At 36.3% G+C, this 25,124-nt stretch overlaps 2 protein-coding genes across 3 annotated transcripts in view; one reads left to right on the forward strand and one right to left on the reverse strand.

Annotated features, from left to right (window-relative positions):
* LOC124409325 (afadin- and alpha-actinin-binding protein-like) overlaps positions 1–25,124 on the reverse strand; it is a 54,454-nt gene that overhangs the window by 1,185 nt on the left and 28,145 nt on the right. The window lies entirely within an intron of this gene.
* Positions 3,038–23,875, forward strand: LOC124409323 (fatty acyl-CoA reductase 1-like). The gene is made up of 10 exons (XM_046886870.1): positions 3,038–3,299; positions 3,420–3,632; positions 4,602–4,850; positions 5,129–5,274; positions 5,403–5,512; positions 8,802–8,994; positions 9,117–9,365; positions 12,248–12,424; positions 13,322–13,402; positions 23,571–23,875. Exons 2-10 carry the CDS (start codon positions 3,429–3,431, stop codon positions 23,701–23,703), a joined length of 1,542 nt encoding a protein of 513 aa, XP_046742826.1. The 5' UTR covers positions 3,038–3,299; positions 3,420–3,428; the 3' UTR covers positions 23,704–23,875.

Consider the following 25,124-nt stretch of genomic DNA (forward strand, 5'->3'; position numbering starts at 1 on the left):
TTCGTTTTCATCGGACCTTTACGTACAGGACATTTGAATACATGAATATTATACACTGATGATAAGACTCTCGTTATTCACTGAATTCACAATTACGCCATTTGCTTATACCAGAGGTGAATGACCTTCGTCTACCTACAGTAAAACCCCGATTAACCGGATGCTCGGGACCGAAGAATCGACGGATAAGTGAAGTCACGATTAATCCGAATTATGAGTAATTTTTTTATTTTGATCAGTGTACATACTTCCTGATTATTACCTGAAAATTATCGTTCAATGACTACTTAGGTATTATTTATATTATATGTCAGCATATAAATAAGCTATCTCGACGTGTACTTTGACATATGATGTTATACACGTGTACTGTAACGTTCACTGCTTTATCGAAGCCGTGACGCTTCGAGTTGTTTGTCTTGTTTGTGAAGAATATTTTTTTAAATTATACTTAAAAGACTTGAAAGGAATCGCTCTTAAATTTGGCAAAAAATGGCTTGGGTAATGCCTAGCCGATAACATCCTAGCGAGTTATCTAAATCGCTACTGTACAGACTCATGCTTTGGGTAAAACCACCGTAGCTGCATTCCATCACTATTTCGCGAACTCGAGCTGACTGGCGACTATTGCCGATGCGTTGCCTCACAGAGCTGGATAATTATCCTCTGAGCCTGTCGTGCCTGATTTTTTTTCCTGCAAGGGGTTTTCTATCTACAGACCAGGGCACGAGCCATTACTGCACATTATACTCGGGGTCCTCGAATAATCGTCGTCCGATACGAGTTATTTGTGAAAACGTAATTCTTTGAGAATTCCGGGTTTTCTAGACAAGAATCATCATCTATTCAGGTTGTTATCGTATACATAATAAATAAAAAATACAACAGTCATACGAGCAAGAAGATTTCATATTTGACTAGAGCACAGCTCATTGTGAGGCGAATTTATAAGAATTCGCTAGCACGTACAATTTTTAAGAAATCACGGCTTGGTTCATGCCTGAAAGTTGAAAGAAATGTTTTTTTTCATTCACCAAATGGCTAAATTTTTATGAACCTAGGATCAAAATTAGTATATTCCATACACGACATGAAACTCGCTAAGATTTTCAGGTTTTTTCCAGGGAATATCAAATTTCCCGAGAATTCCCTGATTCCATAATTTCCATGAATACTGGACACCCTGAATCGTTTCTTCATATTCACATATCACCGTTGCTGAAAACGAATTGATCCTAATCGAGCAAAGTGTTAGTTTTGTCAGATAAGAGAAAAAATTCTGGTGAAAAACGAGTTTTAATAAACTAATGATATCCTGTGCCTCTATAGATCTATACTCGTTTACACAAGAATTATAAAGGAGAAATTGCAATAAACAACAAAAATAAAGAGAATATCAAAGAAAATTATTTAAATTAAATAATAATAAACTATCGTTAAGTTTCCACGTTTTACTTCTATATTTAATAAGAGTGCAAAGGTTGTTTAAACTCTGACCTCCGAAACGATCTACGTTTTCGAGTAAACGCAATATCCTTCTGATATTGACAAAAAAAAAATTTTAATCATCTCACTGCCTCTTCATGAGTACAGACGGTTTACATTGAAATGAGACCGATAGGCGCCTTGCTCTAACGCTGCCAGTGATCGTTGATCAGCTTGCGAATTGATGCTGAAAATCCGGATCGATCCGGTTTCGTTGCTGTCCAGCCGCTGCTATCGCCGAGAGACAAAAAAGGAAATTGTGATAATCATTCCGAAAATGAAAAGTTGAGTTTTCACTAGATCTGGACATTTCAAGATTGACAGAATCACCCCCGACTATTTTCGGATGGATGTTGTATGTATCTATGCGTGTGATCAATTTTTTTTGTTCAACGATATCTCGAGAACGAGTTACCGGACTTTAATAATTTTAGTCCCAATCGACGCGGCTTTTCCAAACTTAGAACTGATTTGATTTTGACAATGATCGAGTCGGTACTTTTTCAATTACTTTAAATTACAGAATACCAAAAAATTAAATAAAAATTATTATATCTTCAGAATGGATGAATAGACTGGGATAAATTTTTTTACCGTGAGGTTTTCTGGGTTGCTAATCACGATCTAAGGTTAGATTTGACAAATTTAAATTCGGCGTAGTCAATGAGCAGAAAAAAACTAAAAACATTTGGATTTTGATGAAGATTCGTCCTCGTCGGTTCGTTGAGTCGCTAATCACGAATCTGAAGTAAGATTGCGAAATCCAAGATGGCGATCCAATATGGTGGAAAATAAATCTAAAAATATTCTGATTTTCATAGAAATTGGTAGGTGGAGGTTTTTTGGGTTGCCGATAACGAACCCGAGGTCAGACTTCCAAAATTTGTAATGGTGGATCCATTATAGTGGTTCAAAATAAAAAAACTCGTCGTATTTTCATGTAATATGGTATCCGAGGGTTTTAAAATCGGAAATCACGAATCTGAATTTCTAATTTGGGATTCGAATTCGATATTATAATTTTTTTTTCTGTAAACTTGAAACCTGCGGTGTGAGAACGGAAAGATCGAAGGCTGGCTCATGGCCAGTCTAAAGCTTCTTGTTTTTGAAATACTTAATTAATTTTGTTTGTTTTCGGATTTTACTTTTGTTTTCTTCTAATAGATAATATTTATTCTATTTATTATGCAATATGTACTTGATAATTCAGGTATGGAAAACCGCAAGACGATTCGCAAAACATTCAAAGAGATCGAGCGGTTAGAGTTTATTACGATTTGGTTCGTTTTGTTTTTAAAGCATTTTATACTTTATACTAGACTATATCTGGTTTAGAAATAAAGCATACCTAAAGTTTAGAAAAACAGAAAATGTCCACATAAAACATTGCTGTAAAAAGAAAAAAACACGAGGCTTTGTATTTCTGTTAATTTCACCTCATTTTCGGCTCTGCGACTTCGTATTTTTTTAAATCTTATGCATATTTACATAGTGGCCTCCGACCTGGGTATGCAATTTAAATGAAAACTCAACGCGTCATTTCCCCCTGAAGTTGTTGCCCCGTTCATGATTCTATTTTCTTTTTTACTCGGGGTAAGTAGTGGCGAAGTTTCATTATCAGAAGCCGTAGTACGAGTTTCACTTCAGTCTTTTCGAATGCCAGTTAGAACTGGTGACTTAGGTGTGACTGGAACTACAGAAATCATTCGGGGAAAACACATAAGGAGACGAGAATTTGCTAATTAAAGTTATACGCAAACAAGGAATACGCAAGAGAACAGCAGCAAAGCCAGTTTCACGGATACGTTATTCAGGTAAATACAATCCAGTTGCCAATTTCGCGAATTCGATACCACGAATTGCGCATCGGAAGCAAAACGAGTTTTGCGCTTGACTTGGGCGTATACGTATCGAAATGTGTGATTTGATTCTAGTTCGTCGAAATGAATCTGGACCCAACGACATCTATAACAGCGTTTTACGCGGGCCGAAGTATATTGATTACGGGTGGTACGGGCTTCATGGGAAAAGTGTTGATCGAAAAATTGTTAAGATCATGTCCCGCCGTGGAGGAAATATTTCTACTAATGCGGCCGAAGAAGAACAGCACCATAGACGACAGGTTAAGGCAAATGCTGGCTTTACCGGTGAGTTGTAAAACGGTTATAAAATGTTATATTTGAGTCTGCAGTGCATTCGCTGACAGTTTTTGAATCACGTTTACCACAATAATAATAGTAATAATGATAAGCATAACGAGACGACAGCAACAACAACAATAATAATAATAATAAAAATATACAAAAAGAAATTTGAGCGTAGAATCGATGAATCATTTGGTTGAATTTTCTGCTCTGAAATATTTTTTCCTCAAAGGATTGACATCAAGAAACCGAATTTTTCTTTGAAAAATAATGTATTATAAAGAAAGTTACAAGGAAAACACAATCGTGAACGTCGGAGGATCCGTCGTGCGTCGAGATTGCTTGACGGTTATCTGGGCTTGTTGACCAATGAAACATTAAGGCCGCGCTTAAAGGATGTTCTGCCGGATATAGAAATGGTTAAGCACATGAATTGCGTTGCGCGTTCTTCTCCGCTGCCGTGTGGTTTAAATATACATATATGAGTAAATTACACACTGTGTGTAATTTATAAAAAATAATCGTAATAACGTGATGAAAAATAATTACATATAAATTTACACAGTAGCGTATAATGTGTGTTATTGTCTAAGGAAGTTCGTTCGACATATCGCATTAATATACAATATCTTCTTGATTGAAATGGAATGAAGTATGAGAGTAAAAGGTGTTGCTTTACCGAAAAGGAAAGCTGAAAGGATAACAAATTATCGGCACAGTTTATCTTGGACGTTATCCGTATATGGTATTTAAAGCAAAAGTTTGCGAGATTATAAAAATGAGGCATCGCGTTTCAACGTAAAAATTTTGATTTACTTCAAATTTGAAAATCATAAGCAAAACTAGGCCATCAGTGGTTTTAGTTTGTAATAAAATGGTGCAGGATGTCGTAAACAATATATGACGCGACTTCAATTTAAATATTAAATGTTTTCTTTTTTTTTCTCCCTTTTTCCAATACCGGGAAAACAGCTATACGATAAGCTGAGGGAAACGGATCCTTCAGTTTTCGAAAAACTGATCCCAGTCATAGGCGACGTGACGGAAGAAGGCCTGGGATTACCGCCGGTGGAGCGTAAGGTTCTAATCGAAAAAGTTTCGATAGTATTCCACGTCGCTGCCAACGTCAGGTTTGACGATCCTCTAAAGCACGCTGTGCTCATGAACACCAGAGGCACACGGGATGTTTGCATTTTGGCAGCAAGCATGAAGAAGCTAGTGGCAAGTATCGAATGCGTAAAGCTTGATGTAGAATGTCTGCAGATGAAAAATATCCTGTTCCGATGATATCTCGCATAATTTGTTCACCGCGTTAATTTTTTATTGCTGTAATTTGGTAGATGCATGTATCGAGTAAATATCATACACCTAAGTCTTCGTGACCTATGACCTGCGACCCATTAATATTCATTGAATGCTATTATACAATCATATAATGTACCGAACCTGAGCCACCTATGCCTACCTTTTATTTAGAAACATAATTTCATTCGAATTAGGTTCTCCTCCACGTAAGCACCGCTTACGGAAATACCGACAGACCGGTTATCGATGAGATTTTATACCCAGCGCACACCGATTGGAAAAAGGCGATTAAAATTGCAGAAAACATGGACGAGAACATTTTGAACATCATGACGCCAAAGTAAGAAGATTTTTTTTTTTCTTTACAACCACCGAAAGGAAAATAATTCTTTTCTTTAAATATAATACTCAATAATGCTTGTGTAAAACCTTCTTCTTTACGAAACGAAATGAATTCTCAATTCGCAGATTCCTCGGTAAATTGCCAAACACCTACACCTTCACCAAGCAACTGGCCGAGCATGTTATCAATGATTACGCTGGAATCATTCCCAGTGTAATATTCAGGCCATCGGTTGGTAAGTTTTAAGGGGTCAGACTGCGTAAGGTCAGCTCATTATCATATGAAGTCATTTCGGCATGTCCTGTCCACGTTTTTGTAGCCCAGTCATTTTTTATCGGCTATTTATATACATTGAATGCGGCCGCGTGCTTGCGTGCGTGCGTGCGTGCGTGCGTGCATGGGGGGGGGGGGAGGGGGGATAAGCTTGACCCCAAATTATCGATTAAGATTTCGTACGAGCTTCAGCCGCCATCTTGGTAAATACATTTTATCAAATATCTCGTGAACCGTGCATCGCACGACAAAGACAGTAGAAACTTTTCTTGTAGATAATAAAATTCTTTACAACTTTTGAGGGAAACTTTTCTCCGTGTAATGCGTAGATTTTGATTTATAACAGAGGAAACTTTTTTAAACATTGTTATTGATAAATGTATAATAATAAATGGTCGATGGAACCGTGAAAATGGTGATCATCTAATCTGCGGAATATAAAATTTGTAAGAAGCTTTGAGTTGAAGTTTTTTTTCCATAAAATTAGTAATTTTAGAGCTGTAGCGCGGTAAACGTTGCATCACTTGAATGATCAGTGGAAATGTTGCTCGTAATACACGGAGAAAATTTTATAAAACGACCAAAAGTCTACGGAAGAATGACAATACCGTGTAGCGAATCTATGAAAGTTATAAATAGTGTGAAGAACTAATTTGAAAAGAAATAAAACAAATCATCGAATCCATCAAGACATATCTATCTATAGCCAATTCTTCAAGTGTAACACTTGCGCGTATCGATTCGAGACGATTTTCTTCGAATAACATATTGCGAATATAATTCGTTGCGATAAAATCAAGTTTTGAATTTCAAATTGATAAGGATATACAAAGCGTATTAATCACAGATCCTAAATCATTCATGAATATAAGATTTTTTATACGGAGAAGGACGCCAAATTTTATCCAAGCCGATCACATACAGACTACTATACTTCTATTATACATCGGTTTCGTGCTTTTTCTTCAAGTTCTTCCTTATTAACGGTCAGCTCTATTTTTGATTATAAGCCATCAGGGATGGTTAATAAATAATACGGTAAAATTCATGGGTCTCGCATTTCGAAGCGAATTGCATTATTTGCATTATACCGCATATCGTCAGATGTGACGTGATTGTTAAGCCACAAACAGTCCCACTATCCAACACACGGTCACTCTGTCAGCCCACGATCGATTTATTTAAATAATTCACTCACGATTTAAATTTTACGACAATCGGAGAACAGAATCGTTATTGAATGATATGAATTGGAATTGTGTTCATTTAATCTACGTGCGCACATAGAATGGTGTATGATGAGTACATACATGTCATCGTCATCCGCAATAAAAGTTCTCTTAGCGCTGACCTTGGTTAGGCCATTTAGCAATTGATAAATAATTCTGTAAACTGAAATGGCAAAGAAGGTGTGGCTAACGATGATACACGAGAAGATTTGTACGGACGATCTATCGAATACTGTAATCATACCGTCATTCAAGGAACGAAGAAAATACATTCAATTCCTCGATATTACAGAAACAATTCCACTGACAATAAGTACGAATTACTTATATTGAGTTGCCATTTTTTTTTAAATATATTCCTTTTCGTCATTCTTTGTTCATAATTTGATTGCAGGAAGAAGGGAGCGACAGCAACACGATGTAGGTGCCATCATTATGATTTTTTAGTAAAGCGAAAAAAACTGTTCCTAAATTTGATGGACTAATTTAAAAGAGAGAAAAAAAAAATGGAAAAGTTTGAACCATAACGAATGACGAAATTTATAGAAATACTCGAATATTATGAAGACAAAATGGCGGGCTAGAGAGGGATCGAAAATGGTGTACAGTGAGAAAAGAGTTTATTTGCTGTTGATAAACGTATATTTGAATATGGCGAAATAAATGTTTTGTTATTACTATCAAGTTTCAGTTGAGTAAAATAATGATCGATGTAGGTTAATACTTGACAAATCATATTTGGCTAAATTAAATTTGATGATATGATAATAATGAAACATTTATTTCGCCATATTCGAATATATACGTTTGTTAAAAGTAAACAAACTCTTTTTTTACTTTCAGTCGTGGTGATAAGCGATTTTTCGAACTTTGAACTGATTACGACCCACAGGGGTTCAAGGCTCATTGTTAAATAAGACCAATTCATATCTGTTTTGTTATTTTAATATCGTAATTATATTTTTAATCAACATCTAAATTAAAAAAACGGGGTGGGGGTGGGGCTCCAAACTTGAAAGGATCAATATTTGGAATTTTCGATATATCAAAATTTCAAACATACAAAAATGAAATAACGAAAGATGGTTTGTTAGAAATCTTGATTTTTCAAAGTTTCACTGATTAGTAGATTCTACTTATAGTGACACTGTTTGATGCATCTTTGAAATTTCGATATATCGGCAATTCCAAATATCCTTCCAAGTTTTCACCCCGACCCACACGGAAAAAATGAAATACGACTGGTTACTGTGCTACACAAGAATAAGCGGAAGGTAGATGAAAAAATTCTTAGCACATTATTAGTGCTTATTCAGCACAGGAATGGTTACTGTGCTGGACGAGAATGAGAAGCGTTTGTCAGATGATTCGTTCGTTTCTTTACACATGGCTCACACTTATTTTGTATAGTACGAGTTCTAATGCTGAAGGGAATCTGTATTATCCTAAAAGCTAACAGTGACTGTGAACATAATAATCACTCGTGTTTTCGATATAGTGTGCAACATAGTAATGGTTACTGTGGTGGAAGATTCTGAGTCGTATGTAAAAACTACTCATTCTTATTATAACATGAACTAATAATGTGCTAAGAATTTTTTCATCTACTTTCCGCTCATTCTTGTGTAGCACAGTAGTCAGTCGTATTTCATTTTTTCCGTGCACTTATACTGGCACGAAAAAAATCGATTTTTACGAAGTCATTTTCTCGAATATGAATTGCTATATTAAATCGGGGTTTGGACAAACTGGAAAAGGTTGAAAAACTCTAAAAAGTACGTACCTGTCGATTCTAGTTCCAAATTGAACAATTAAATTTTGGGATAATTTTTTTCTCTCCAAAAAAATCATCATGATGATGTTTACACCGTTTTGCCAGGCCAACTTTTTACAACTTGGCAAATAAATTTTACTCAACCATACCAATTTTGATTTTTCAACAAGTGTCAAATAAAAAAAATAAATAAATAAAAAAGAAAAAAAAAAAAAAAAATCAGACCGTTTGGCTATGCCACCCTTCAGTTGTAGCGACTGTAAAGGAGCCGATACCGGGATGGATGGACAACTTCAACGGTCCTGTGGGACTCATGATCGGCGGTGGCAAAGGTGTTTTAAGATCAGTCTATGGTAATCCTGACCTCGTAGTAGACTTCATACCGGTAGACGTGGCTATCAAAACATTGCTTATAAGCACCTGGTTAAGAGGGATAACAACGTAGGTGGACTTCACTTTTATTTTCATAGAATATTAGCGCTGTGATCAATTTCGAAGTACACATTGGACTTTCCATAACGAATTAACATTTACTTTTTCCTCTCTTTTTTCTTTTCTCTCAGTATAACGCGGGACCCCAGTGTTTCAGTCTACAACTGTTCATCGAACGGTCTAAAGGCGGTCACAACCAAAGACATGATGAATCTGGCATTTAAAACTGTCGCCGAGCTCCCCCTGGAAGGGTGTCTCTGGCTCCCCAACACCACGATGTACTCAAACATATTCATGTACTACCTGACTGTGTGGATATTTCACCTTATTCCAGCCCTCGTTATCGATACTGTGCTCAAGCTGAGTGGCGCGAAACCAAGGTAACTATACTTTCAAACTTTTAAGCATCCAAAACATAGTATCATATATTCGTATAGCACGTAAAATTTTCCCTCAAATCATAATTTTTCCATCCTAGTCTTAAGGTAACGCAAAATCATTTGAACGAAATACGTTTGTCAGATAAAAGAGAGAGAGAGAGAGAGAGAGAGAGATTGATTAATTGATAATTTTTATTATGACCTAGCACGTACGCTATGGGGCAAGAAAAGATAGACAAGTATAAATGTGTTATAAAATATGAAAATTAACTATAATCTTAAACTAAACTTAAAAAATAAATTACAACTAAATTTGGAGACATAGTTAAAATAAGCATAATTTTATATTTACGTAAATTAAAATAATGAAAGTAATTAATATAATTACTTCAAGTGAAAATGAAAAATACGAAGATAATTGCAGTTAAAAACAAAATGATAGCTCAACTTTGCACAAGCTCAGATTGCAGAAGATAGGCGAATAGCCGGGCCTTGAATAATATTTCTAGAGATAAGGAGGAAGAAATATTAGGAGGGAGAGAGTGCCAAAGGCAGGATGCTGATAGTCGAAAAGAACGGTGATAAGTGGTAGTGCGATGGATAGAGATGTGAAAAGTAGAAACCGATTGCGGAAGACGTGAAGGGCGTCGATCGCCGTGATTTACTCGCGGTAGCAGTTCGGCAAGATAGGTCAGTGAATTCACATACAATATGCGACAAGTAGCGATAGCTAGGAAGTAGTTCCGCCGATTTTTAACAGACAGCCAACCCAAACGATGATGGTATGGCGTGATGTGTTCGTCTCGACGAAGATTGAAGATGAATCTGATGCAACAATTTATTAGCTTTTGGAGCTTCGCATTAAGTTCCTCCGTATTTAGTTCTGAGTTCAATCGAGAGCACATTTTTGTAATATTTTAGTTTGTGGAGCGTAGCATACGTGCTTGTTCCACGATAGATTAGCAGAAAATTGAACTTCCAAGTTACGAACATCAGATGAGTAAGACAATGAATGAATTATCCTTGATCATAACTTGAGACGATTCAGGTATGCTTAGAGTTCAAACGTAAGCTCCGCTGCCGAGGATAAGGACTTTCGATTTAACCACATTGAGAGAAAGTCCATTGGTATTGGCGAAGTCAGATGTAACGTTGGCACGATGAGAGACTTTTGCTATCGTTTCACTGAGCTCAGAGGGAAAACAATGTAAATAAATCTGCGTATCATCCGCGAAAATCATCCTACTGGTCTACAGTAAATTCTTCTCTATGTCGTTGATAAATAACATGAAGAATATCGGTCCCAGAATTGAACCATGCGGTACTCCCATCGTTGTGCCAATCCAGTCCGAAAAACGACCTTGATCATCGATTACTGCTTGAGATCTGCCCGTTAGATAGGAGTAGAACCACGCGAGAGATTTGTCTGAGAGAAAGATAGATAGATAGATAGATAGATAGATAGATAGATAGATAGATAGATAGATAGATAGTATATTTTATGTCTGTAGCAATGTTAGACAATAATAATAGTCACAGAGTATTACAAAAATAAAATAAAATAAAAAAATTACTCTGTGACCGAAAGAGATAGAAATAGTACAAAGTTAGCAGTACTTAAAACTAAAAACTAAAACTGAAAACTAAAGAGATATTTTGATTGATTGATCAGCTTTCTCAACTATGCAGAGAATCTTCGTTTTGCTTTACTCGGAAGTGGTCGTAAAATAAGCTGTTTTCCGCATCTCTTGTTCTGTGAAATTCGACTGCAGTTTTTGCCGTTTGTCTAGTTTGCCTTTAACAGTCATCTCCTATTGTTGTAATTTTACTGCTAAATTCTGCCGGCATCATGTTATTTAATAACTTAAAAATAAATATACACATATTATAGTATAGCCTCTGTCTTATGGTCATAAACTGCAACGCTTGGAGCATCTGTTCTACCTTGGTATGTCTATCACACTGTAAAATTACTCTCATCGCTCGATTTTGTGCCGTTTGCATCCTACACAGCTGTGTTTCTCCCATGTCGATTAGCAGCCTCGCACAGTACTCAAAGTGAGAAGCTATGATTGTTTTGTATATAGTATGTACACCTGGTACACGCTGATACATAATTTCCTATTCTATTTAGGTAACTTATTTTTTTCCCTATCTTTTTTTTAGCATATAATCATCGATCATTACGCCTAGGTATTTCGTTACTTCAACCTGATCTATCTCTTTTCCATCCAAACATTTCACCATAGCATTACCTCTCAGCTCTTCTTTTGTACTTCTAATTAACATATACTTTGTTTTCTCTGCATTCATCTTCAGCTTGTTCTTGTTCATCCATTCTTCCACTACGTTAAATGCTGTTATTCAGTTTACTCTCTACCTCAGCACTACTCTCCCCTACTAAATAAAGTAGGGTATCGTCTGCAATAGCTATTTATGCGGCATGCCCGTAAACCGCCTGTTTTTTTGGCAAGGATAAAGATTTCAGAACGAGCTGAAGGCGAGTACTGAAATTATCCGAGCCAAAAAACGGTTTACGGGCATAGCATATACAATATTTTTTACGGTATGGGCATTGAAAAGCAAAACGAAGAGTGAGGTTATATCGCGATCTGTTCGACGAAGCTACTTTATAAGGCAGTTTGGGATGCGCACCTCGAACTGCGCATCAAAACTGCGGAATAAAGATTTTATTCCGCAACTTTGTTCGCTGTCGTATAAAGCGTCACTTTACGGAACGAAAACTGCCACAAAAAGTGGACTTTTCAATGCCCGTGCCGTAAAAACATTTTTACGCTGCAGACCTTCGAACAGATATAGAGAGAGAGAGAGAGAGATTGTGTAATAATTATAATTTAAGTTGTACTTTTTTGCTTTGACAGGCTCGTGAAATTGTACAGGAAAATTTACACGGCAAACCTTGCATTGACGCATTTTTTGAAGGAAAAATTTAAATTTGAAAATTCAAAACTAATGGCACTAAACGAAATTGTGCCAGAGGTAAATCGAACGGACTTCAGCGTTGATGTTGGACAAATCGATGTAACGGAATATTTCAGGTAAGCGAATTTCTCTTTCTTTATGAAAAAACAAATTTTGTATTCCGGTTGAGTAGCGAAGTATAATTATTCCCTTCCGAAGTTAATTGTCATTAAAACACGATCGACGATGTTATCGTGTGAAATTTCTGGTGCACTGCTGAAAGTGGCTTATTGTAGATGAGAGAATAATAAAATTCAAAATAATAACCGCAAATGAAAAAGAAATGAAAATATCTGGACCAGAAGTATTCACTTTCACACAACTACTAGAAGAACGAAAATATATTAAATTTTATTGCTTTATTATATTGTTTAGTGACGCGATGTTAATTATGAATTGTGTCAGAGCCTTGAGATTTCTTGAAAACATATAGAAATAAAAATGAAAGGAAAACCCGATGAAGAGTTGGGCATAAATGTTTAATTTTTTTAAATGATATATTATAAATGAAAAAAACTAGTACAAGTGCGAGTATGTTTTTTATGTGACATAAGTAAAAATTAACTATTTTCCGACTTTGTCCTTTACTTGTCCTGTGACACCTTGCTTCTCTCCAAATTTCATGATTCTAGGTCAACGGGAAGTAGCCTCACAGGTTCTGACGAATGATTTTGCGAGTATCAAAATATATGACATAAATGGCCGCATGTTTTGATTGCGCTGACTTAAACGCTTAAATTTTTTACACCTCCATATTAATTTGAACTCGATACCTCTACCCATTCCTGAGAAAAAGCGTCTCGACAGACGGACAGACGGACAACGAAATGATCCTGTAAGGGTTCCGTTTTTACCGTTTGAGGTACGGAACCCTAAAAAGGAAATACGGTCACGCGAGGAAAAATATTTGTTTATTGTACGCGTGTTGGTTAGACGTGAGCCAATTGTGAACCGGAAACGTTTTTTTGTTCTAGGGATAGTTTGATCGGAGGCAAGTTGTACCTCCTGAAGGAAGATATAAATAAAATACCCGAAGCTAAGGCCCACTATAACAAGTAAGTAAGGCTCAATTGGAGCAAGAGTAAATGTGAGGGATACATTTTTTTCACTCAAAGAATCTGAAGTTTTAATTAATTAAGGCGCTTGCGGTTAGGCGACAGCGCCGAGATTTTGTAAAGAATAGGAAGCGGTTGGTCGGCCTCGTTTTATCATGCCAGATATAAAGGGACTCGGAAATGAATTATGAACAAACGGCGAACATTGTTCTTGGAAAAATTTTGTTTCATATATTCGCTGAAAGCGTAAATATACATAACGTTGATTTAATTACGACTAAGAAAAAGAATAAACAATACAAAGTGTGTTAGTCTGTTCTTTACTATAGTCTGATTCGTTTGTTATGTATCAGGGAACGAAGCGGTCTCTTGACATATAGATATGTCAAGCGATAAAATTATTTCAACATAATTAGTTGGATGATGATAAAGTCAAAATACATGACGCCTTTTATCTGCGATCTAACATTACCGCGCGGTCTATTCTTTTTTCAAAATGACATCTCACCAACCATTGGACCACGGTACGATATAAAAAGTCGTATGAGCAAGTCGCCGACCCATTATGGACGTTGGTTGTGTCAGTAACAGAAACGACTTGATAATACTACGTGCCAGTTCGGATTAAAACAAAGTATCTGAATGCCCAATTAAATTTTTATATTTCATTTATTCGGATTACAAGAAATTCCCCAGCACTTCAAATGTCAAGAGCGTTTATACTTTAGCTGATCATGTCAGCGACAAGGTTTAGTACGATAGAATTGACATTAGAATATTCCAGATACGAATAGTTTTATTGTAATATGTTTTTTTTCAGTTTTTTCAAAAATACAGTTTTCATGAACAAAAATGTGGTTATATATAGTGTTACAGTAGAATATTCAACAAAGTTTTGTAAGAAAGAAGATGGTTACTAATTTTGAAATACCTATCCTACCCTTATTAAAAAACCATATTTATTTTTATTCGATCAGCTCTTATATTTATTGTGTTACAGCTACCAATAAAATTAAATGTTTATCGTTTTGACTTACTTTTTTTGATTTCGTGAGAATTAAAAAGGTAGGTCAAAACGATAAACCTTCGATACTACTGGTAGTAGCTGTTACCAAAAAACTAAACCCCATCGAATAATTATGTATTTAAAAATTAGAAACCACCTTCTTCTCACAAAATTTAGTTGAAAAGTGATCGTAATATTTTCGTATGATTCAGCTTCCGATGTGAGTAATTATAGTAACTACGCAACCGTAGGAGCAAATCACTTCTGAAAAATAGGCGGCAGGTCCATCTGCATTTAAATCAAATGAGACTGTGTTGAACCACGTAGAGTAAAATGTCTTGAAATCACATAATATTCAGAAGTTCTGTTACGTGCAGAAATGGCGAAAAAGTCAGTAGAATGAAAAAAACTAAAATTCATTTTTTAACATCACTTACTGCTGTTGATATTCGGGTAGGTCCTCGACGGCTTGATATTTATATATAGTTATTGACGATAGCAGCCTGATGAGCTGGACGCTATTTATAAATCCCTCGGAAATTCTGTGGTTTCGGAGATAAATGCCGATGGACAGGTAGATATGTGGTATATATGGATATAATTTTATGCCACGTCAAAGATTCGAATGACCGCAGGAACGTGTCGCGACAAGTTTATACCATGACGAGCTGGAGTATTATATAAGTTATCTGTTGTTTGGTCGATCGGGTTGGCCCAGTTGTCCCTGCGAAACGAGATCATCCGCGATATCATGCATCGCGTTCAATAACCATTCCCATAAATATTCGCGAAATTGATATAAGCTATTGCTACCAATTCGTCTTACTAAAGTACGATCAGTGAGTTGATTGTCAGTTCATCAACTACGAATTCTCCCGGTCTCTTGCTATACTGTAATAAAAAATAGGAAACATATCGCGGAGGAATTGTGTAAGAAATATGCAAAGAACGATGCTGCAAGCACGATGCTGTTGTGTCGAAACTGCTACTTGGCAACTAAGCGACGTATCGTAGTTTACTAATTTAATGGTGATATATAACAAAAGGATCGATCGTCGATTAATGAGCAAGGTCAGGACGTCTAAAAATGGGCATGAATTTTCCGTAGCACGGTTTCTGGGTGGCGGCCATGGACAAGGTAAAAAAGACGGTGTGTTATTTGAAAGATATGCATGTATAGATAAATTTTTAATTTTGTGAGAATGTGGTAGTGACACCAGTTCCGGGCCGTTCCTGGCACCTTGCTTGGACCCAACGTCAGCTGTACCGTTCACTCGTCGCGGAGTGGTCTTACGCCATACCGAAAAGGTGGTCAAAAGTAACAAGCATTGACTAATTTTTATGAAAATTCGTACATCGAGATTTTCGAGAACGCTGATTACGAATCTGAAATGAAATTTAGAATGGCTGACCTGACGTGACGGGAAAATTGGTTCTAACATGGCAAACCATGATTCATTTTTTTTTAAATATTCTGTATAGAAATTTTTCTGGTCGCTGATTATGAATTAGAGAAAAGGTTTAGAAACAACAGAATAGCGGACGGTCTCGGTGTGGAGGATGACTACTTTAGGAAAAAATTCTTCGATATGCGCAAAATTTAACGTTTGGAAGTTTTCAATGTTGCTGATAGTCGATATGAATTAAAATTTCAATAAAATGCGTTGAAGAATGATGATTATAAATAATAAATTCAACGAAATATTTTTCATCATATTTTACATATGAATAAATTAATTAGGCACTATTAAAATGTCAATGAAAATCTATTTGCATCTAATTTTACAATTTTTTAGTCGCTATCTGATGAAGAATAATTGTCATCATCATCACCAACATCGATTGTATCGTTCAAAGAGATACTGTGACTTGATTCTGCAACTGAAGTTGGAACTAATAGTTGAACCATGTGGGGATGATTTTAATTTTTTTCCTTGAGAACTCCTTTTTTTTTAGAACGTTTTGGCAGTCTAGTCATTAGTGGATCTGACGTTACTGAAAGCCTGCAAAGACCGTCTTCCATGTTTTTTATTCAGTCACATTTTTGCGCAAAATCATCTCGGAATCTTCTAATTTACTCGTTAGACGATTCCTGAGCTTCTCCAGGCATCTGTTCGATAGAAAGTAACAAAGGATCTGCAATCTTGTGATCGTGAATCTGAACTTTATGCACTTCTTTTGGTATTCAATTCCACGGATACAGTTCGACAAATTTTCTTGCAGTATCTTTAGCGTAGTTTTGAAATTTTAGTACACCGAATGAAAATTCCTAAGAATTTAGCTGCAATATAATATGAAATCGTTTTATCAATTCTGCATCAACTTCCGTTTTTGAAGCAAAAATTTCAGAACTTTCGAAAAACACTGAGCTGTCTTTCCGGCGTTTGAGTTGCCAAAGCCTTGAACTTTTGACCAAATGTCTAATCAACAACTTTCAGCAGGATCTGAGAAGATTTGTGACTTATTGCTTTTTATATCAAAACTTATTAGACCGTATCCAAGAACCTTTATTACCAATCTATCCATTTCACATATTGTCGATATTAATTGTACATGACATATTTAAATTGCACTTAATTTCTGTAAAAGAATGCAATTTGCAGGAAAAAAATCGGTCAACTTTTCACCAAAATTTCTAATATCTATTATTTCCGTGTGCGAAGTCGTCCCCAAAGTTTCAAGAATTCAAAATCTTTGTTTCTCTCGTTTCGTTCTCGTAAGGACAAAAATTGTTTTGATCCTGGTACTTCGTCAAAGATTTGTGAATCATCCGCAACGAAGATTGTATCAAGCTATGCAAGAGATAAAGCCGACTAATCGGCATCGCGATATGAGCACGTAAACGGTGGGATACAAGAAACAGACATTAACATTGTCATAATATACTTATTGTGATCCTCGGCAATTCCGACGGTGATAGGAGACCGCCTGGAAATTCCCGCAGTGTTGTATCTCTCATATTTACTTATATAGCCGATGCCCGGCAAGAGTCCACTTAGTCATTTGCGGTGAATATAATTTCGTGGTCCCACAACTCTCAAATCTTTCAAATGGTTGAAACAACTCCACGCCCAACAATTTGACCATTTCCAAGATTATATACACGGCAGGTGCCAGATGGCTCGTTAAAGAAATGATTAAGTGGTGATGAATCTTCGGCTCCCTGCCTTTGCACAGCACTGTTCCCACCGACATTCGCTACGTAAATCAATGTCACAATCCGCACAGCATTGCCGGTTCTCTCTACTCTGCAAAGTTGAGCAACTTGTTTCTGTATCGTACAATGTTATTTCGGGGGTTATGCTAATTAGGAAAAACCGAAGTAGCCGCTGTCCGATACACACGGGATATGTATCATTTCGGATCATTATAAGATCTTCCTATTTTCCTCCTCGTCGTCACGTACATTTCTTGGTGTTCCATCACGTGCTAAATACAATACAATGGCCTGTGCAAGCCAGGACTACGATAGACTCCCATTTAACGGTGGTCACTAATGTCTGGTCTACAGGCTACGATTACATTGGTATGATTATGTCGACCAACAACACTTCGCACGTGTAGCTGACGTGACGTCACTGACCATATCAGTTAGCTACATGTAGCACGTAGGTATTATTGTTGGTCGCCATAATCGTACCAACATAATCACGGAGTGTAGATCAGGCGTACCTAATTTAGATATTACCTATATGTATCTAAATGACGTCAATATTTTCAAGGAAAACTATATGATCTGTCATCGGGAGATCCGGGATTTGTAAAAATTCCGACAATACTTTCATTTTCGGTAATCTCGAAATTTCAACGAATTTTTGATTGTAGGTTTCCGTTAGATGTAGGTATCGATTTCCTGATCGATATAGTTTTGTTTTTTTTAAGTCAACACAACGTTGGCGATTTTGAGATATTCGGATTCTTTCTATATTCACAAGATTGCCGTAAGCTTGAACACTTTAAATTTCGCAAAAGAAAAAAAAATTTCTAGAAGCTTTGTGCTAAAATTACCGTTTATTCTTAGACCGGAGTCCCGCAATATCAGACACCGGCCCCGGAAAATATTTACATGTTTTGTCAACTGTTGGAGAAAAAATTAACATATAAATTGACTCAATTTTGAGAAAACAAAATATCACGTCTAGGGCGACTTTCACCCAGTGCGACCGTTGGGCGATTCTACGACAGTATGGCCAATTGGAGTCAATTAGGTAAAGCTGCGAAGTCAATTTCGTAATTATAGAGCGAGAAGTCTTGCTAGCGACAGATCACGTCATCGAAATGACCCAGATTCGATTCTGAATGAACTTGTTAACATATCGATGCGAAAAATTCGCGAATATTTAAAAAAAAAACCTTTTTTCGAACGCGCATGTCATAATCGTTGTAAACAATAAAAAATTGCACGTCATGGGGTGCGGCTGATGGATTCTTACAAAAAGTCACCTGCGCAGTCTTTCTTCTTCCTTTTTTTTAGTTAAAGGTCGTACCAGAGTTATAGAGAGTGTCCGAACAACTTCGGGTTATTGCTATTAATAAGTGGATTTGCATCAGCAAATCTGCACATTCCGGAGAAATGACTGGTCTTGGTACGAAATAAAAAAATGCAAAGTTAAATGTCAAAGTATAGAGTAATCCATATAAATTGGGCTTAACCATAGCTGATAACACTTCACAGGCAAGTCGTGTTATCGTTGTGACTAACGTAGACATTGAATACTTGCTACCTTCATCGAATCTGACGTCATGCGTTAAGGGAGATTCTTTTACTACCCAGCGTGTCTAAGGATTAGTCCATCTAAAAAGGAGACATCCCGAGTCGATTTCTCCGGTTCTGATCTAGTTCGTGGGGCAGGATCGTTTCTACAGATATCATTTTTGCAGAGTTCGTTTCTACAGAGTTCGTTTGTACAGAATTGCGGGGTCAGGATTGTTTCTACAGAATTCGTTTCTACAGATATCGTTTCTACAGAATTCAGGTCTGCAAGTCCATTTCGTTTCTACAAGTGGCGGTCAAATAATTTAAATTAAATTAAATTAGATTACACTAAATTAAATCGAATTGTACGAAATTTACAATTAAATGTATGAGAAACGGATATCTACGACCGAATTCTGTAGAATCGAACTTCCAAATATAAATTCTGTAGAAACGAACTGCATGTCGCAATTCTGTAGCAAAGAACTCTGTAGAAACGGTTTCTGTAGGAACGGTGTTGACTCGAATAGACCTAAAAAAATTCTGTAGAATCGAACTTTGTAGAAAATATTTTCTGTAGAAACGAACTCTGTAGAAAAGAACTCTGTAGAAACGGTGTCGACTCTAGTTCGTACATGCTTTAGAGCATCGAAAACTAACCGAAGTATATTTTTTGTCGGGATTCATTTACCAATGTAAAATTTTTTAGCGTCGGTTTTATTCAAATACATCAATTGCAACAAAAAATTGCCCCTTTGGGTGTCTATCTTTGGGATCGTTTTCACCTCCCTCAAGTGTTTTATGGTCAATAAAAGAAAACTTCTGTCGCTTAGTTTCCGATGAACTAGATCAAAATCGGAGAGATCAACCTGCAGGAATATTTTCCTTGTAAGAATCAGTCTCAATCGTTCCGTACGAAATTGAGAAATCTGGAATGTCTCTGGATAAAATGACTGATATATACATGTAACGGTTATGGTAACATGTTTAGTCACTTATTTCTCAATCGAATGCACTGGAGGTCATTCGTTCCAGTTTCAAACGGCTGCAAGTACGGCACGATTCAAAAAGATCTGCACCACGGAATAGATAACATCTATATCCATTGTCATGTGGTAACTTTTTTTGACGTTGTAAACAGTTATTATCGAGGATCTGTAGGTAATAATAAAGAAAGGTAATGCAGCTTGTTAGCACATAGATTAGATGCAAAACACGAAGTTATAAGGAAAAAAGAACTACGGAATTAAAAAAAAAAACATCAATGTTCTGAAAACGTTTAATATTTTTGTTGCAAAAAATGAGTAATAAAATGCAGAATATACGAGTATTCGACTGTAATTAATATTCTAAAAAATATGTACACGCAGATGTCCGTGGCAGTAAAACTGGCAGTTGTCGAATAGCATCGAGCTTCGTCATCTTCGATTGATCTTATTTTATCCTGATTTTTTTTAAATGCACTTTGTAAATCTGACTCAGGCACCTACATGGTATGCGACGCGAGAATTACGCTCACTTAATACTAAATTCCTATGCAATGAACTCGGGCTTTCTCGCACGAGTCTCGACGCGTGTTGCTAATCCTTCGAGTGTATCTACATACATCATCGGATGCCGAGATACAAGTGCCGAGGAGCTCTGCATGGATCAAAGATCCGAATAAACTTATCATAATTCCAATAAAAAATCCCTAAAGGACTATTCGATGTATTTGTTTTTTCCTCCTTTCACGTATCACTTGCGTACAATAATGTTCTTACGTGTAAAATCAACACGCATATACGCCGAAAAAGAATGCAAGATTAATCGCAATGATACATAAGGAAAAACAAACTCGTATAACACGAATTCAATGAACTGATCCTCGTAAAATACGGTGGCATATCACGGAGAAGAACTAGTCAACTCTCCGTCACATTCGTGACATTGAAAATCATATTTTTCAACTTTTCAAACTATTCCCGAAGAGGACTAGGTACGTTAGATCCGGTAAAATCTCAATGATTGGAAAAAAAGTTTCTAATCTCCGTTACTACGTAGAAACTTCAGTGTGGTTTACCGGCGACAAAGTTTACTAAAACCACTCCTATTATTATCACACTTCTAATCAGTACGTGTTCGACCGTCAAGTCCACGACGGAACTGCACTATTACGAGCCACGTTACTACGGCGCATTCTCTCTTCCTGATTATTATACGAGGTGTACTTTGGTCTTGACGCAGATTACGCGACAATAAAGACGCATGTACGGTACCGTTAAGGAAGATCGGTAACAAGATTCAACACGTCATTTTGATTCTAATATTTTAACTTTATTCTCAGACAACGGGGCTGCCCGTAAATTACGTAACTCCGTTTCGGACGATTTGGAGCCCCCCCTCAGGCAGGTGTTGAAAAAAAAAAACTTTTATACATTAGAAAATTGATAAACGAGTAGAAAATCCGAACGAACGAATGACGGAATTAGCTATACATGCAAATGAGTATTGATAGGAAAAGAATTGTTCTCAACTTTCTTGTTATCATCGAGATGAGTTTCGAGTGTATGTACCTATTACGAAGGCACGTCATTGAAGAAACCCGTAACTGTAAAAAAGATAATATTTTGTACGGAAAAATGAATTGGAATGCATTAATTAATTATAAAACCACGTATCGCAGACTAAGATCCCCTTCCCCACCATAATTAGAATCAAGTTTGACATACGGATTAGACAATTGATTTACGTTACGTGACGTTTTATGTGGGACTTTTTCATTGTGCTATTTATCGGCCATTATTCAACTCGCGGTTTAACGCCGGCAAACTATGATGCAATTTCGGTAATATGTAAATTTTTACGCATGAATACACTCGTAAATGTCTTCTCATCGCTGCACTGGTTATCTACTGTGAAATCCCAGGACTTGTTCCTCGAACGATTAAAAAAAAAAAAGAAGAATCTTGACGGAAATAATGGTTCGGAGAATAATTCACATTTTGAGGTTATGGAAGTGTATTCAAATAAAAAAAAGGGTTTCGAAAAAAAGAATTAACTTCCAGCCAAATCACATCATGCGATTGCATGATATAATTTACAAATAATCTCTTTGCCCAAACGACACTAACTATTAGAAAACTGCGTATACCTTTTTCATTCTTCGAATATATTTGCAAAATTTTAATTTTGATGAGGTCAGAACCTTAGACATAGGAAACAATTGGTAAAAACGGTTTATTAAAGAAGTGATCAACGTTACAAAAAAAAAAGAAAAAAAAATACCGTCAACAAAAAAACTGACCATCAAAATCTCAGCCTTCTATACTCTGACATCGTTTAAAACTCAAATTATCCGATCCATTTTCAACAATATTTCAGGAAAAATTTCAAAATTTAAACTTGCCACCTATTCTGTTTGATCTTTGATTCTGTTTCACTACCTAAGACAAAAAGTACGAAATTCTGTAAAATCATGTTATCAGCATCAAAAGCGTTTAGAATAGTCATTTTTCGTAAGTGTTTTTTATTAATAATCGTTCAACCATGCTCTTCACACTTCAATTTAGACTTAAATATTATTCGACTGGGTATTGAATTTAAATTTTCCGTTTAAAATATCAATTGTTTAGATTGTAATACGACATTAATTTAATCTCACATGTACTTTGCGCATCACGTACGGAACCACGAAATAACGGTTGTCGAGCAAATCAAATTTACGAATCTTGCTTAATTTCATTTTCTGATTTTTATTTGTGTAAATAAACAGCCAAGTGATGGCTGACTGGGCTCAGTCTAAACTTCGCAAAATTGTAAATAAATTATGTTATAGCCTGTCAGTCTTGGACCTTCCCCGACGAACTTCCTCCTCAAATCATCCTTCTTGGGTCACAAATTCTACAATTATTCATTCATACACAGGTGAAATAATGACGACACAAACTTCACTTGAGATGATTTACAAGCTCTTTATTTATTCGTTCATGCTTCCGGAGACCCGCTAACTGGAAAGGCGAATTAATTTATACTTCGGCGAATCGCCGTGTTACGATGTATGTACGTGCTAACAATTTTGGCGCGTACAAAAAAAGATTACAGAAACTCCACAACTTCAGTTCGAATACCTACGCATATAACCTCTACTTTATTTATAGCCAGTCTGGCGAGCATCGCGATGCTAGCAGATATTGATTGTAAGTCTGGTTAATTTTTGCGGAAGCAGTTAATTGCACTGCAACTTTTAGTTGCCTCGATTGAAAAATTATCGATTACAAGAGCACAAAGTTGACTTCTTAAATTTTTATCGTACGCTTCGGGTAATAATGACATGAATAATTGTCGATGCAGTTCCTTCGTTTTGGAACGAAACGATTAAAATTTAATGTAATCGTTAACACGTCTGTAAAAGTCTTGTTACTCTGAAAACTCGAAGCAATTGACACTATATTTATGGAATATTAACATGGTAATTTTTGTTTCAGAATGTGGTGGATCGACAGAGTTCTCAAAGTATGGTTTGCCATTTTTATTACATGGATAGGATTTACCTACGGTATATTTGCACACATTTCAACTTATATTATGACGCTGTTTGACTTCTCGTTAACAGCTTAATAACGGTTTAAAATTTTGTGATCAAGTCAGGCTTGCTGTGTGTTGTTAATGTTTATCGTGTGCAAAAAGAAGACTATCTAAAAAAGTACCGTTTTAACCTTTAGTCATTTCTCAAGATGACGTAAACAATCAGAATTCTTTCTGATTCACTGGTCACCAGGGATTGATGACAATTTATTTTTTACGGCATGGGCATTCAAAAGTCTACTTTTTGTGGCAGTTTTCGTTCCGTAAAGTGACGGTTTATACGACAGCGAACGAAGTTGCGGAATAAAGTCTTTATTCCGCAGTTTTGATGCGCAGTTCGAAGTGCGCATTCCAAACTGCCGAATAAAGTAGCTTCGTCGAACAGATCGCGACATAACCTCACTCTTCGTTTTGCTTTTCAATGCCCATACCGTAAAAAATATTGTATGTGCTATGCCCGTAAACCGTTTTTTGGCTCGGATAATTTCAGTACTCGCCTTCAGCTCGTCCTGAAATCTTTATCCTTGCCAAAAAAATAGGCGGTTTACGGGCATGCCACATAAATAGCTATTATACATATATACATCAAAATGTGAAACGCCATTGAACAATAATTTTTCCCAAATGAAGAAGGAAATTTTTCAAAGCTGTGAAGAACTTTGTTTATATTTAGCAAAGTGTCGTTACAAATTCGATTCTGGGCGACGTGAAATCAACCCACTTCATCTCTATGTGATATACAGGATCATTACATAAATATCCTTCTTGCGTGAAAGTTGCGATTATACAAGTAATAAATCGCTTTTTGATTTTAAGAACTTTCCAATAAAGCTCTAAATAGTAATATCTTTCCTGTGCAATCAATTAATGTGACGTTTATTATTCCGTTAATGGCGTTACCATTGCATTCCAGTCTTTTACCTCCTTACATCCTGCCACATTCCTTATTTATCCACTGAAATATAAATAGTAATACCCGAATACTGGCTCTGAAAAATGAATGGACTCCGCCTTTCTCAGATATCCTCGTTTTTGATTGGCGACAAATAAAAAAAAAAGTTGAGCCAAGTAGTAATCCATCTCTCCTACACTAATGGGGAGAACATTTGTATATTCGTTTAAACATTACACGCGTCTATACACACGAGAGGGGATAGACTTGGCTTGACAGCTCTGTTGAATTATGATGGGTGGGATAAAATGGGATCGTCGTAGTTCTGCAGGAATCATAGTAAGTACCTATAATAATTAGAAGCACGTACCTAACCGAACCTCATGCATGTAAGGCTTACATACGTCACCGCATCCGTTTGTTAAAAGTCGTTATGCCTGCCTAGATAAAAAATTTTCCGCACACTTTTAGGACTATGACCTTTGACTGAACAACCGTCAATCGTGAGATGGTTGACGAAAAAATTAAATTGATCCAGTAAACTATAACACTGGTCTTGACG

This window comes from Diprion similis, chromosome 8, assembly GCF_021155765.1.
Source record: "Diprion similis isolate iyDipSimi1 chromosome 8, iyDipSimi1.1, whole genome shotgun sequence".
Classification (NCBI taxonomy): Eukaryota; Metazoa; Arthropoda; class Insecta; order Hymenoptera; family Diprionidae; genus Diprion; species Diprion similis.